Genomic DNA, 13,291 nt, shown 5'->3' on the forward strand with positions numbered 1-13,291 from the left:
GCCAAGTCAGAAGACCTGTATTCAATACCAGGCTTTATCACTTAACTAAGTATATAATTAATATTAGTTAAATAGCTTAGCATCCATTAGATTTTATGCACTTAGATTTAAATACAGCTGCTAATTACACTTGCTCTCTTTACCACATGGAGTTGGTTTGAGTTGTGAATATGAAAGTATACCCAAGTAAGTGTTCATCATTATTAGAGTTGACATAAGATCCTAATATCAGAACTAATATATCCTTTATCTCCTGGCTCTAAGTTTCTTTCACACCCTCCATCACTTACCTAATCAAACTCCCAATTCTGCCCATTTAACATTCTAAATATTTCTTAATTCTTTGCTCTCCTTTCCATTCCTACCACCACTTCACTAAGGCAAGACCTCATCCTGTTAATAGCTTCCTCCCTTTTTATGCCACTTAAAGCCATCTTGTAACAAAGATGCCATAATGATCTACCCCAAAACACAATCTGATCATGCTATTTTCCTATCCTCCATTCTAAGAAATACCCTGTCAATGACAGAGTGAAGTTCAAGCTTTAAAAGGGCATCCATAGCCTACCCTAGTCTGACACCCTGAAGTACCGCTCCAGACTTATCTCTCACCACTTCCATTCTCAACAGTTCTAGGCCTTAGTTTAATGCTGTGTTCTTTGCGAATTTCCTACTTCCTTTCACCAAGTGGCTATCTCCTACTTAACCATTAAAAATTAACCTGGGAACTTTCCAGGACAAGGTTAGTAGGCCTAGAAGGCACACCTACATATAAATTAGTTTCTATATTATAACACACTTATTTACTTTTCTGTCTATCTTTCTGGCAAATGTGAGTTCTTAATGACATAAACTTTTTTTTTTTTTTAGCACCCAGGACAGTGCCTAACACGTGAGGCATATTTGTTGAATACATACTGTTGTTTCTACCCTGAAGAAGATTTGTGCCCAAATCTTTATATAACACCAAGAAGCTAGATATTGAAAATCATCAAGTTAGGCGCCTGGGTGGTTCAGTTGGTTAAGCAACTGCCTTCGGCTCAGGTCATGACCCTAGAGTCCTGTGATCCAGTCCCACATCGGGCTCCCTGCTCAGTGGGGGGTCCGCTTCTCCCTCTGACCCTCTTCCCTCTCATGTTCTCTGTCTCTCATTCTCTCTCTCTCTCTCTCTCTCAAATAAATAAATAAATCTCTAAAAAAAAAAAAAGAAAAGAAAATCATCAAGTTAAAACAATAATGAACTAGAATATCCATACAACAAAGAGCAAGATAACATTGTTCCAAAAATAAATTTGTGGCTCTTATGTTTTAAAAGGCAATCTCATTACACCTAAATATTATAAAGATATTTAGAAAAATGTGCTGCTTCCATTCATCATGTCTAAATAAAATTACATAGTAACTATTAATGGTAATTATGATAAGTATTTTATAAACTTTAATTTGAATGTTAATACCCATTTGGTAAGAATTTAAAGGAAAGATTCATTGAAAAAATGTCACATGGACCACTTTAGGGAAAAATATTATTTTAATAAAGTGAAGATTGAAGGGTCTTGGAACTGAGCCAAAAACGAAACCAAATATGCAGTAACCACAGTGACACATTAACCCTCAAACAATAATCACCCTCCTACCACAGTTACTACTTGAAACATTATTCTTTTGGGAGATTGATTCAGAATATTTTACCATATTTAAGTATAATGCAGCTAGGTCACAAATACCAAAAGAAAAAGAGAAAACCAAAAAGAAAAAAAAAATCAATGATAGTGTTTTTAAGTTACATAATTCCCTCTATTAGATTTTGTTTTGTTTTTATTCTCACATAATAATTTTAAACATATTTATATTCAAATTTGTGTATTCTTAACCTTTTTTTTCCTATATAACTTGTTCCTTTACACTTCCTCAGGAGTCTCATTTTCTAAGCTTTTAATCAATATTTCTACTTTCTTCTGATTTCTAATGTTACTAGTTGTCCTCTAAAAATGTGGCCATCTTCAAGCAGAAAATAAATATCACCTAAGCTCTTTCAATGCAATATATTTATTCTTTAGATTGGTTAATATGATTCACTGGTCTAGTGAGTGAATTTGCATAATAACAAGCAATCGGTAAATGGCATAGTCCAGCTCAGCTATTCTTTTTAAGCATTTCTATTCACCGTTCAGATTTAAATGCTTTATAATAATTTTTGTTTGATATTATTCACAATAAAATTTTGAAATAGGTCAAACTCACAGAAATCTAAGTTTTTCAATTATACTATATAATTAAGCTTTTACATTCCTCCAAGTTATGGCAGAGGCTACCCTGAACAATACTGGAAGAAGAAATTGGTAGTGTCACTCTATAAATTTGTACATAAGTGTTGGAACATTTCTAAGGACTACAAGAGGTAGTGCTAAGTGAAAGATGAGTGCTAAACCTTTCGTATGAAGTTCACCTGGTAGCCTCAGGTACAGCAAGTGTTGATCCAAAGCCAAGAACCCCAGAGCTCTCTGCATACAAATTCACATTGCAAGAAGAATCCCTAAAACAAAATTCCAGGCACAGTCTCCTTCACAATTAAGATGATTCGGCTTCCCTATCCAGCCTCTATAACTGTCTCCAATCCACTTCCCCACTAATTCTGCCCCTTCTTCTGCCATGTGTTCTAACTCCAACTCTTACTTAGCATTAACTCTCCTAACCATTGCCTGGGTTTAGACCTATGTCACTTCACCTAAGGATTACTCCATTTAACTACACATCAGTTTCGAAATGCCCCACACTTCAGGCACCTGGGTGGCTCAGTCGTTAAGCTTCTGCCTTTGGCTCAGGTCATGATCCCAGGGTGCTGGGATCGAGTCCCACATTGGGCTCCCTGCTCAGCGGGAAGCCTGCTTCTCCCTCTCCCACTCCCCCTGCTTGTGTTCCTGCTCTCACTGTCTCTCTCTGTCAAATAAATAAATAAAATCTTTAAAAGAAAAAGAAATGCCCCACACTTTGGCTTCTAAAACATCTCCTTATCTGGTTGCCTTCATTTTCTTCTTCCTTTTTTGTTTTTTTTTTCCCCTCCACAAACTCCTTTTATGCCACCTGTTCTTGATGGGCCGATATTCTTCTGTAGGATGATATATTTTGACTCTTGTCTCCTCAGTCTATGCTCTTCTGAGGTGATCTTATCAACCACAAGAGCTTTAGGCTGCACTTCTAAACCTTTCACATGTTTCTTTCTCCAATCTGGATATTTCTTCTCAGCTGAAACATATATCCCTGATGCCTATTAAATATATCCCATGGATACTGCATAGGCACGGTTAACCTTATATATCAAAAAAGCACTTCTTCAAATGTTTCTCATTCTGAATCTTGGAAAATGGTGTCACCATCCACCTAGTCAATCAAGCCAATAAGGCCGGAGTCATTCATGAATGTTCTCTGCTTCACTTCCCATATTTGATAAAACTTTATTTCTTCAAAATATTTGAGAACCTACTATGTACCAGATATTAAGCCAGGTGCTAGACATATCTCAGTAAGCAAGGTAGATATCATTCTCATACTCATAGAATTTACATCCTAATGGGATGTAAACCCTCCTAAAGGAGGTTTTTCCTACTGTAGTGTATGTGAAAAACATTCCCATGAGTTCGGCAATATGAAATCTATCGAGCTATATATCCCACAAATACAATATCAAAAGAGCAAAAGTAATATGTTCATTTTATTTTGTATTTCTGCATTATTTTCTTCCTGGAATGCCACAATAGCTCTCTAACCAGTTTCTGTCTTTTTTATTTCCTAGCCCCTATCACATTTATCTGCTCTGATGTAGCCAGGATAATCTTTCTAAAACTGCAAGCTGACCACAACCTTATCACGCTCAACTTGCCTATGGGATACAATCCTAAGTCCTTGAACTGGCCCATGAAGACTTTGCTGATGGAACCTCTCTATACTCCATTTCTCCACCATATTCTCTGCTGTGGCCATGCTAAGCTCCTTGCAAATCTCCATGCCAAGTATGCTCTCTCAGGGCTTTATGTCTCCACACATGCTCTACCATAAATAATCCTTTCCACCTGAATAACTTCTACTTACACTTCACATTCATGCAGGCATTCATCTCTCCATAAAGTCTTCCTTAAGAATCATTATAGTCCCATGGGTGCCCCACCTTTCTTTTCTCATTTCACCTTGCCATTTGCCCATCATATTACTTATGGAATCAGATTATAACCATGGATTTGCCTTTCTTTCCTGCTAGACTTTAAGCTTTTGAGGGGTTGGGCCCCTAGTTTGCTCATTTCCATGTTTTTGCTTTCTACAATAGTGCCTTGCAGGGAGGAGTCCCTCAGTAAATATTCACTGAATAAATTAATTGGTGGCAAATAGTCTATCTTGCATAATGATATTGGGTTCTTCTTCAAACACCGTGTTATGAAGTCCTACCTAGCTCCAAATAGACAATGGTTCCCTAACCTATGAGACCAACTCATCTTCCCTGTGCATTCCAGGCCCTTCACAATGTCCAACAGGAGAGCCTTTCTGAAAAAATGGTAATCTTATATTTCCTTCAAAGTTCAAGACTCACTTCCTCTAAGAAGCCCTCTTTATTACTTCAATAGAAATAGTATTTTCTTACTTTGAACTCCCAATGTTTTAACACAGAAATGGATATTTGCCTATACTTTTACTAAGAAACTTTTCTATGTATATGTACCCCTTTTTACCAAAACAATTTATCAAAGGTCTTATGAAAAAAGACTCCTCTCTGAGTTCTCTGTTACTTCATTAGTGTAAGTATGGCAGATATTTAATATATTCTTTTATTCTGTTATCTTTGAAGGAATGAATAAAGAATCACTTTGTATTCTGCTCCCAAAGTGTTCTAAAACTGTTCTCACAGACTTAACTGTTTTCTATCTTTGTCTTACTTGGTATATCAGCATTGTCAATCAGAGCAGACCACTCTCTTTCTTGAAAGGTAGACTATACTTAGCTTCCATATACTATACCCTTCTGATTTTTCTTCTATATTTCTGGCTACTTTCACATACAGCTGTCCTTCCTTTACCAAACCATTAAATATTTGGTTCCTCGGGTATGTCTCCTCCCCAGGCCCATTTCTCATCTTACTCTTCACATATAGCCCAAACTCAATCTGCGCTTTTTACAACTTCATCTTAGAGAGTGGAAAAGTAACTTCACTTTGTTTAAAATGTGCAACAGTGTGTTTCAAATGAGCATAGTTCCTATCATTATAATGAATATGGGGATATAGAAGAGAAGAGCAAACCACTGAATAGTTTTAGAAAAATACTCAACAGATACATGGCATAAAAAGGACATTTATAAAGACCAGACAATGTAGATGGCCAGAGCACTTAAAGGTTATTTTGTTCTGTAAAATGTAACCTTGATTCAGATCATGTTAGTGAATACAAAAAATCATTTGTGCTTGTGTGATTTGGCTTTAAACCACTGGAGAGAATATTTGCACATTTACCCCAGCAAAAGTTGTAGCAGCCTCCCTCAGGCAGAAATGCTTAAGTGTCTGATGATGTCAGTGACTTGTTTAAAAGAGGATAAAACAACATACCCTCAGGCAAGAAAGAGGATTTAAATAGAGCCAATTTAGGAAGTACAGTGCCTCAGCAAATTCAGAAATTAATTCAAATTAAGACATTTTGCTTTAAGATCTATGTCAAAAGATCAGTTCTTCAATTCTAATTTAGAAATGGAGGAGGGGTGGGGGGAAGGAGTCAAAATGTATATTCCATAAAAATCTTTCTGTGTTCCGAAGTATACATTCAAAACTTACAGAACAAAAATCACCGGCATGCGTTATTTCAAACTGATAGAAATGTGAAGTTAATTTTTTTTTTTAAGAAATCAAATGGGACAAACTGATGGTTACCAGAAGGGAGGTGGGTAGGGGATGGGTTATATTTAACCCATTAAGGAGTGCACTTGTGATGAGCACCAGGTGTTACATGGAAGTGTTGAATTGCTACATTGTACACCTGAAACTATATTACACTGTATGTTAATCAGAATTTAAATAAAAACAAACCAAAAAAGAATTGGCAGTATTTCTGAAAATGGGTGTGAAGAGATAGAAATCAAAACAGAAGGACCAAAAAATAAAAATTAAAAAAATAAATAAATCAATTGGGAATGGGGAGGATTGTAATTTATTCTAATGTAAAGAATCTAGAAATTTAGATATGTCTGAAACATGTTTCTGTCTTTTGTAGGATACAGTTTGTGATAAATTACTTGTTCCAGTAGTTATTTAATCTGCAAGCTTCATCTAGAACACTGACACATTTCTCCCAGGTATGGGGAGTAAATTATTGACCAAAGTCCCTGGGTCTCTAAAGCAAACTTGAGAGTCTAATTGAAACTTTATTATGGCGTACACCTATCCAGTCTAGTAGCAACTAGATAGTGATCTTTTTAGAGTCCATAATTATGTTCTGAGAGCTAAACTTTCACATCTGAGCTCAACAAACTCCCAGGACAGACTCATAAGAAAATTATATGAAGGAGAATTATATGAAGGAGAAACATTACATCAAGTGATTTCATGTATAAAAACACACAAACATGAAGGACATGTGATGTGGTGAGCACTGGGTGTTACATGCAAATGATGAATTACTGAACTCTACATCTGAAACTAATGATGTACTATAGTTGGCTAACTGAATTTAAATTAAACAAAACCCACATACCAACAGCCTTGTCTGAAACACTATCCATTTTGCTCACTGTTATTCCCGAAAATTATTGCTTATATGGACACAGGATATCTATGGTTATAAATCTCTTGGCAATGTATTACTGGGATTTGTTTAAAATGGTTTTAGCAAAAACAATCTTCATCTCTCGTATAAATATGTATTTCTTTATGACTTCATGACGAACTTAGAAACGCTGAAAATTGTAACGTGACCTTACCTTGCTTCCATTTTCTCTCGCCTCTCGTTCCATCTTGAGGTCAGAAATTAGGAGATTCTTGTATTTGTTTTTTCCATTACTGCTGTGGTCATCTATTGTGTATTCCGAAGTCAGCTGTGCTGAGAGGGGACTGTCACTCAGGTTCAGAGGCTGCTCCTCCTGCCCCAGCCCAGTTTTGCCATCACCATTGGAGTCGCCCATCTCCCTGCTGTGTGTTCCCCCTGAAGCAATTGAACTGTGCCCCAGAGTCTCATTGCCGTTAAAGCTCTCCGCAGCAGAATCATCTGTTGGAAAGAATAGTTTGATTTTAATTAATGTGCCATTCAGTTTCTACTTCAACTAACATTTACTGAGCTCCTATTATGTGCTTGGCATTGTGGTAATTTTACATCTCCTGTGTAATTTATCCTTACAAATAAACTTGTGAAGCAGGCATTGTTATTTGTAATCTAGTAGGCATCTTTAGGCACAAGAAGTGAAGTAAAATGATAAGAAGAAGACAAAATAGGGAAAACAGTTCAATCTCAAATGTGATCTCAAAGGAAAGCAAATTGAAACAAAGAAAACTTGTTAATTAATTTGCAGATAGTTTGTTTTTCTAGTGAGAATATCCAGATTTGGTGAAAATTCTCTGATAAAAGCATTGTTTATCCTGCTAGTGGGGTGTATGTTGGTTCAAGCTTTATGAGTGTTTAATATGCATCTAAAACATTAAAAGCGCTCATAACCTTTGCTCCAGTCATTACACTTCTGGGGCTTCATTGTGTGCATTTCTGTGTAGGTAAAAAGCCTTTATATCAGTGTTGTTTATGATAGCAAACATCCAGAAGTGACAGAAATTACCAAAAATAAAAAATTGGCTTAATACATGTTGGAATGATTAGAATATGGGAAATGTGGAATAATTGTCCATTAATAGTAATGGGAAGTGTGAAGTGTTAAATGGAAAAAGCTAGCTACAAAAATGGTCAAATGATCCCAATTTTCTAAAAAGAAAACACATACCCATATAGAGGGAGAAGAGTGAAAATATGTAGCCTAAAATGTTAATATTAATTTCTTCTTAACTGGAATGGCACTAGATTTTTAAATACTCTTTATTATTTACAACATATAAAATTTTCTAGTAATAAAATTAAAATAACTGTAGGAATAAAAATATAAATAAATAAATAAAAAGCAAAACAGGGAAGAAAGAGAAGAAACAAAATTAGTCAAAATTTTCTGGCTTTAAAATAAATGATAAGCTTGTTTAGAAATACACATCAATAACAATTAGAGTAAGAAACAAAATTATTTACATGAAACAATAAAATTCTATTTCTCTTAATTTCATGTTTATATTAATTATAAAGGATTGTGAAGGATGAAGGTGTTAAATTGTTTCCTTTAGTTAAGGGTTATTGATGAAGCCACATAAATATGTGTGCACAAGAGTAATATTTTGATTTCTGAACATTCTCAAGTTTGTTTTATTTTTGTGGGATGCACTGAAATCGTTAATGCCTTCTAATCAATTAAATTCATGAAAATAATATTTAAATTCTGAAGGAGTGGTATAATTCACCTGTTCATTCATTTATTCAACATCTATTGAATACCTACACATGGCCAAAAGGGGGTTAAATAATTTGGCCAACAGAGCCTCTACCTTCAATGAGTTCACAAATAATTAAGAGACATGGAAAAAAAAATGCAACTAAAATGCAGAGGAAAAAGGCTTTGATCCAAAACAAGGGGGTAAGGACACCACAGAAGTTTCCTAAAGAAGGTGGCATATGAGCTGAATTCCAAAAGATGAGTAAGCCTTAAACAGTTGAAGAACTTGGGGAAGAGCGTTTGCAACTTAGAGATCAGAAGGCACAATATCTTCGAGGACAGAATGTGCAGGGCAGATGAGAAATAAGGTTGGGGTGTTGAGTGCAAACAAAAGAGTCAGAAAGGGAAACCTAGATACGGAGGCAGAGGATGTGCTTTGTATAACGAAGAGCTTGGCTTGGACCTTGGGAGCAAATAGGAGCAATTTTATTGTTGGAGGTGATATAAAAAAAAATCTTTTAAGGAGATTACTCTGACTCTTATGAGGAGTTTGGGATGATGGTGACAAAATGGAAAACCGTTAAGAGTTCTAGAAGCCATCTGAGTCAGCATTGTTGAAAGCCCAAACTAAAGCAACAATAGTGTAGAACAAGAGGGGACTAGAATAATCATAAGAAAAGAACAGGTAAAGACCGTGAGTAGGACAGACAAGGGTCCAGGAGGAAGCCCAGATCTCCAGCTCCAGTGGAAAATAAAAACAAAGGGCATTAAGCTTAATTTTCAGTAAAATAATATTTTAAAAACTTAACTTTTAAAAATAATATTTTAAAACTATTTTGTGAAAAAGTTAAAACATATTCAAATGGCAAGATCTACTAATAAATTACTCCTTTTACATCCTCATTCAACAAAAGACTTCATGTGGAAAGAAAACAAACGTAAGAGAATTTAGGGAAACCCAGTCATAAATAATATGACATAGCACTTTCCATAGCTATTGAGAAATCAAAAACAGTCTTTTAATTATGAAATATATAAGGTTTTTGAAATAAAGAATTAGGGGAATAATTTACATAAGTAATTCAGGAAATTGTGCATGTCCTTTATGTGAAGTCAAATCCAAAGCTAAAGTATACAAGGTCATTTCTGATTATTTATTTCTTTCCACAAAAGTCCAAAGAAAAGCATAACGGATGCATTCCAGTCCAATTACTAAATTCAGGAAGAAAAGTGTGATTTAACATTTGTGTACTAGAATCCTTTAAAAAATGCTAAATATTTTATGTAAGAAAATTTTATCAATATGTTAAAAGAATGAATAACCCTAAAGGTATATTTCATTTTAAAACATAATCTAGGAGTGCCTGGGTGGTTTGGTCAGTTAAGCATCTACCTTTGGCTCAGGTCATGATCTCAGGGTCCTAGGATCGAGCGTGATTTCTCTGTCAGGCTCCCTGACAGGGAGCCTGCTTCTCCCTCTCCCTCTGCTCCTCCCCCTGTTTGTGCTCTCTTGCTCGCTCTATCTCTCTCTTAAATAAATAAATAAATAAATAAATAATCTTTTTAAAAAGTAAAATAAAATAAAACCAAATCTATACTAGCATAAAACAAATCCAATATCTTTTATAGTTAAAAATTAAAATAGTATATCTGTGTCTTTAGTCTGAAATTGTCATACATATTTAGTAACTAGTGTACCATTTATTCACATTTTAAATAAAATAAACATTATTACCTATCAGGAGAATCTTTAATAAAAGTCATATATTTATAATTTTGGTATAAAGTATAAACAATAAAAGAGGAAATATTTTTAGACAGAGTAGTTCACTCCAGATGTAACCAAGGTAACTAAATTCCACAGCTTTCCATATTTCATTCATGAGTAAATCAGTATGTTTTATGAAGAACGAATGGATGATTTACTTATTTGTATAAAATATATATTCACACATTTTACCATTTAAATGGTAAAGGAACCAGTAATGTCACATGCCACTATCTTATAAATCAAAATTTAAAACAAAGTTTTTGATATCTATATTAGAAAAATTCAATATAAAGAGTGAGCAGACATTAAACTGAAGCTAAATTAACCATTTTTTATTGTCTGGTTTCTTGTAACCATGTTAACGATTTTTATTTTCTCTTTTTTAAAGATACTTTTTCAGGATTTGAAAACCATACACCTCAGACTCCTATTTATCATAACCAACTCCTATCAGTTTATTGCATTAAAGGGGAAATCTGTTTCCTTACCCAAGATAATTTGCTCCATCCTAAGTGGCTGCTGGCGTGTGGGTACCGAGCTGCTACACAAAGGGTACAGTGTTGAGATCTGTAGGTATGGCCTTTAGGTTCAAAGGCCCAGAACGCTGGTGCTTCTCTCAAGTGTCAGCCTGGGTACCATGGCATTGGAACTAAAAACTGTGTTTGAGGACCAAGGAGAAAACGGCACCTAGAGCTCTGGAAATTAAGAATGTCCAGGGTACCTAGCAACAGAAGAGAATGTGGAATATGATGACAGGTAGCGTGGCATCCAGTGACATCAGGAGGGCCATTGGATGTTTGGGTTGCTTTGCTCTGAGGTTGGTTTTGCTGGGATGGATGTAGGACTGTGCAGAGGACAAGCCAAGTGAGCTTAGCTGCGGCTCTTGCATGTAAGGTGCAGTTAACACTAACCATAGTGACCGGCTATTCATTTTCTTCTTTCTCCTTCCCTACTCCCCATTCCCTCCACCAATTAGCACAGACCTTAGAAATACTATTTGTTTAAATTATGTCTAATGTCATTACAAGATTCAATGGTTAGCTCTCTCTTTATAAGGAGAATTAACCCATAACAGCAAGTATGATGTGTATGTATTTAAGTTATAAATATACATATATGTGTTCTCTATATATATAAACATAATGTGATATATATATATTTGAAATCTCCCAAAGCACTTGATCTACATTCTCATTCGGCTACTTTCAGTAGTTCTTCATTATGGCCTTTAGGCCAAGTGCCTTGGGAAAAATGAATAGAAAAATATATATATAATCCTCATTTTAAGATTAGTACTTGGAAATTTAGTCCAAAACTTTAGTCCAGGTCAGATGCTTATAGGGCCCCAAAAGCTTTTTATGGTTTTCCCCCAAATGCACCACAGTCCTCCGTCTCTAGTCCTTTGGTGCCTCCTTAGAAAACCTCCCTTTAATATCTCACCATAAAGCTAACTTTTAGATCCAAAATATAGATGTAAATAATGCTGTGTTAAAAGATTGGTACCTTAACACCCCAAAAAAGTAGAATTTTTTTTTAAATCCTTCAAAATCTATTTGCAAAATGGAATTTAGGGGCCAGTCTCCTTCATCACTTTGTCACTCTTGACCTCTGCTCGAAGTCTTCTCCCAGCTTAGGGTCCCCTATAAAAAAGGAAGTATATCCATTGCTAGACTATACCCTACATCTTTTTCTCTCCTTTCAAGTTTTTATTTAAATTCTAGTTAGTTAACATACAGTGTAATATTAGGTTCAGGTGTAGGATTTAGGGATTCATCATTTAACAGACAATACCCAGTGATCATCATAAGTGCCCTCCTTAATACCCATCACCCATTTAACCCATCCCTTCCCCCCGCCCACTTCCCCTCCAGCAACCATCAGTTTGTTCTCTACAGTTAAGAGTATGTTTATGGTTTTCCTCTCTCTTTTATCCCCCTATGTTCAACTATTTTGTTTCTTAAGTTCCACATATGAGTGAGATTGTATGTCCATACTCTACATCTTACACCATAGCTCCCTCTACTCTGCAACATGAAGCAGGCAATCCAGTCTAAGTAAATCCTTTGTGAGAACACAAGCAGCAACCTCTTTGACATTATCCATAGCAACTTCTTTTGTTTTTAAGATTTTATTTATTTATTTGACAGAGAGAGAATGAGAGACAGAGAGCATGAGAGGGAAGAGGGTTAGAGGGAGAAGCAGACTCCCCGCTGAGCAGGGAGCCCGATGTGGGACTCGATCCCGGGACTCCAGGATCATGACCTGAGCCGAAGGTAGCCGCCCAACCAACTGAGCCACCCAGGCACCCATCCATAGCAACTTCTTACTAGACGTCTCTGGAGGCAAGGGAAACAAAAGCAAAAATGAACTACTGGGACTTCGTCAAGATAAAAAGCTTCCGCACAGTGAAGGAAACAGTCAATAAAACTAAGAGGCAACCTACAGATGGGAGAAGATATTTGCAAATGACATATCTGATAAAGAATAAAATCTATAAGGAACTCACCAAACTCAACGCCCAAAAAACAAACAATCCAGTTAAGAAATGGGCAGAAGACATGGAGAGACATTTTTCCAAACAAGATATACAAATGGCTAACAGACACATGAAAAGATGCTCAACATCATTCATCATCAGGGAAATACAAATCAAAACTATGATGAGATACCACCTCACACCTGTCAGAATGGCTAAAATTAACAACACAGGAAACAACAGGTGTTGGTGAGGATACAGAGAAAGGGGAACCTTCTTACACTGTTGGTGGGAATGCAAGCTGGTGCAGCCACTCTGGAAAACAGTATGGAGATTCCTCAAAAAGTTAAAAATAGAACTATCTTTTGATCCAGCAACTGCACTACTGGGTATTTACCCAAACGATACAAAACTACTGATTCATAGGGGCACATATACCCAATGTTTATAGCAGCATTATCAGCAATAGCCAAATTATGGAAAGAGCCCAAATGTCCATCAACTAATGAATGCATAAAGAAGTGGTATATACATGTATATATACATGTATA

The 13,291-nt window shown here is 35.8% G+C and overlaps 1 protein-coding gene across 15 annotated transcripts in view; it reads right to left on the bottom strand.

The window, feature by feature from the left end:
• Positions 1 to 13,291, bottom strand: part of NOL4 (nucleolar protein 4) — a 412,809-nt gene that overhangs the window by 191,733 nt on the left and 207,785 nt on the right. For 13 of the 15 annotated variants that reach the window (XR_003517122.2, XR_003517123.2, XM_027577287.2 and 10 more), the window contains one exon: positions 6,955 to 7,238. Coding sequence is in view for 13 of the 15 variants with exons in the window: in XM_027577287.2 (XP_027433088.1) it covers positions 6,955 to 7,238 (284 nt within the window). In the remaining 2 variants the exon portion in view is untranslated. Of the gene's footprint in view, positions 1 to 6,954; positions 7,239 to 10,752; positions 10,924 to 13,291 lie in introns of those variants that run through there. The other 2 variants (XM_035724042.1, XM_027577295.2) reach the window with 1 other exon arrangement.

Source organism: Zalophus californianus, chromosome 14 (genome assembly GCF_009762305.2).
Source record: "Zalophus californianus isolate mZalCal1 chromosome 14, mZalCal1.pri.v2, whole genome shotgun sequence".
Taxonomy (NCBI): Eukaryota; Metazoa; Chordata; class Mammalia; order Carnivora; family Otariidae; genus Zalophus; species Zalophus californianus.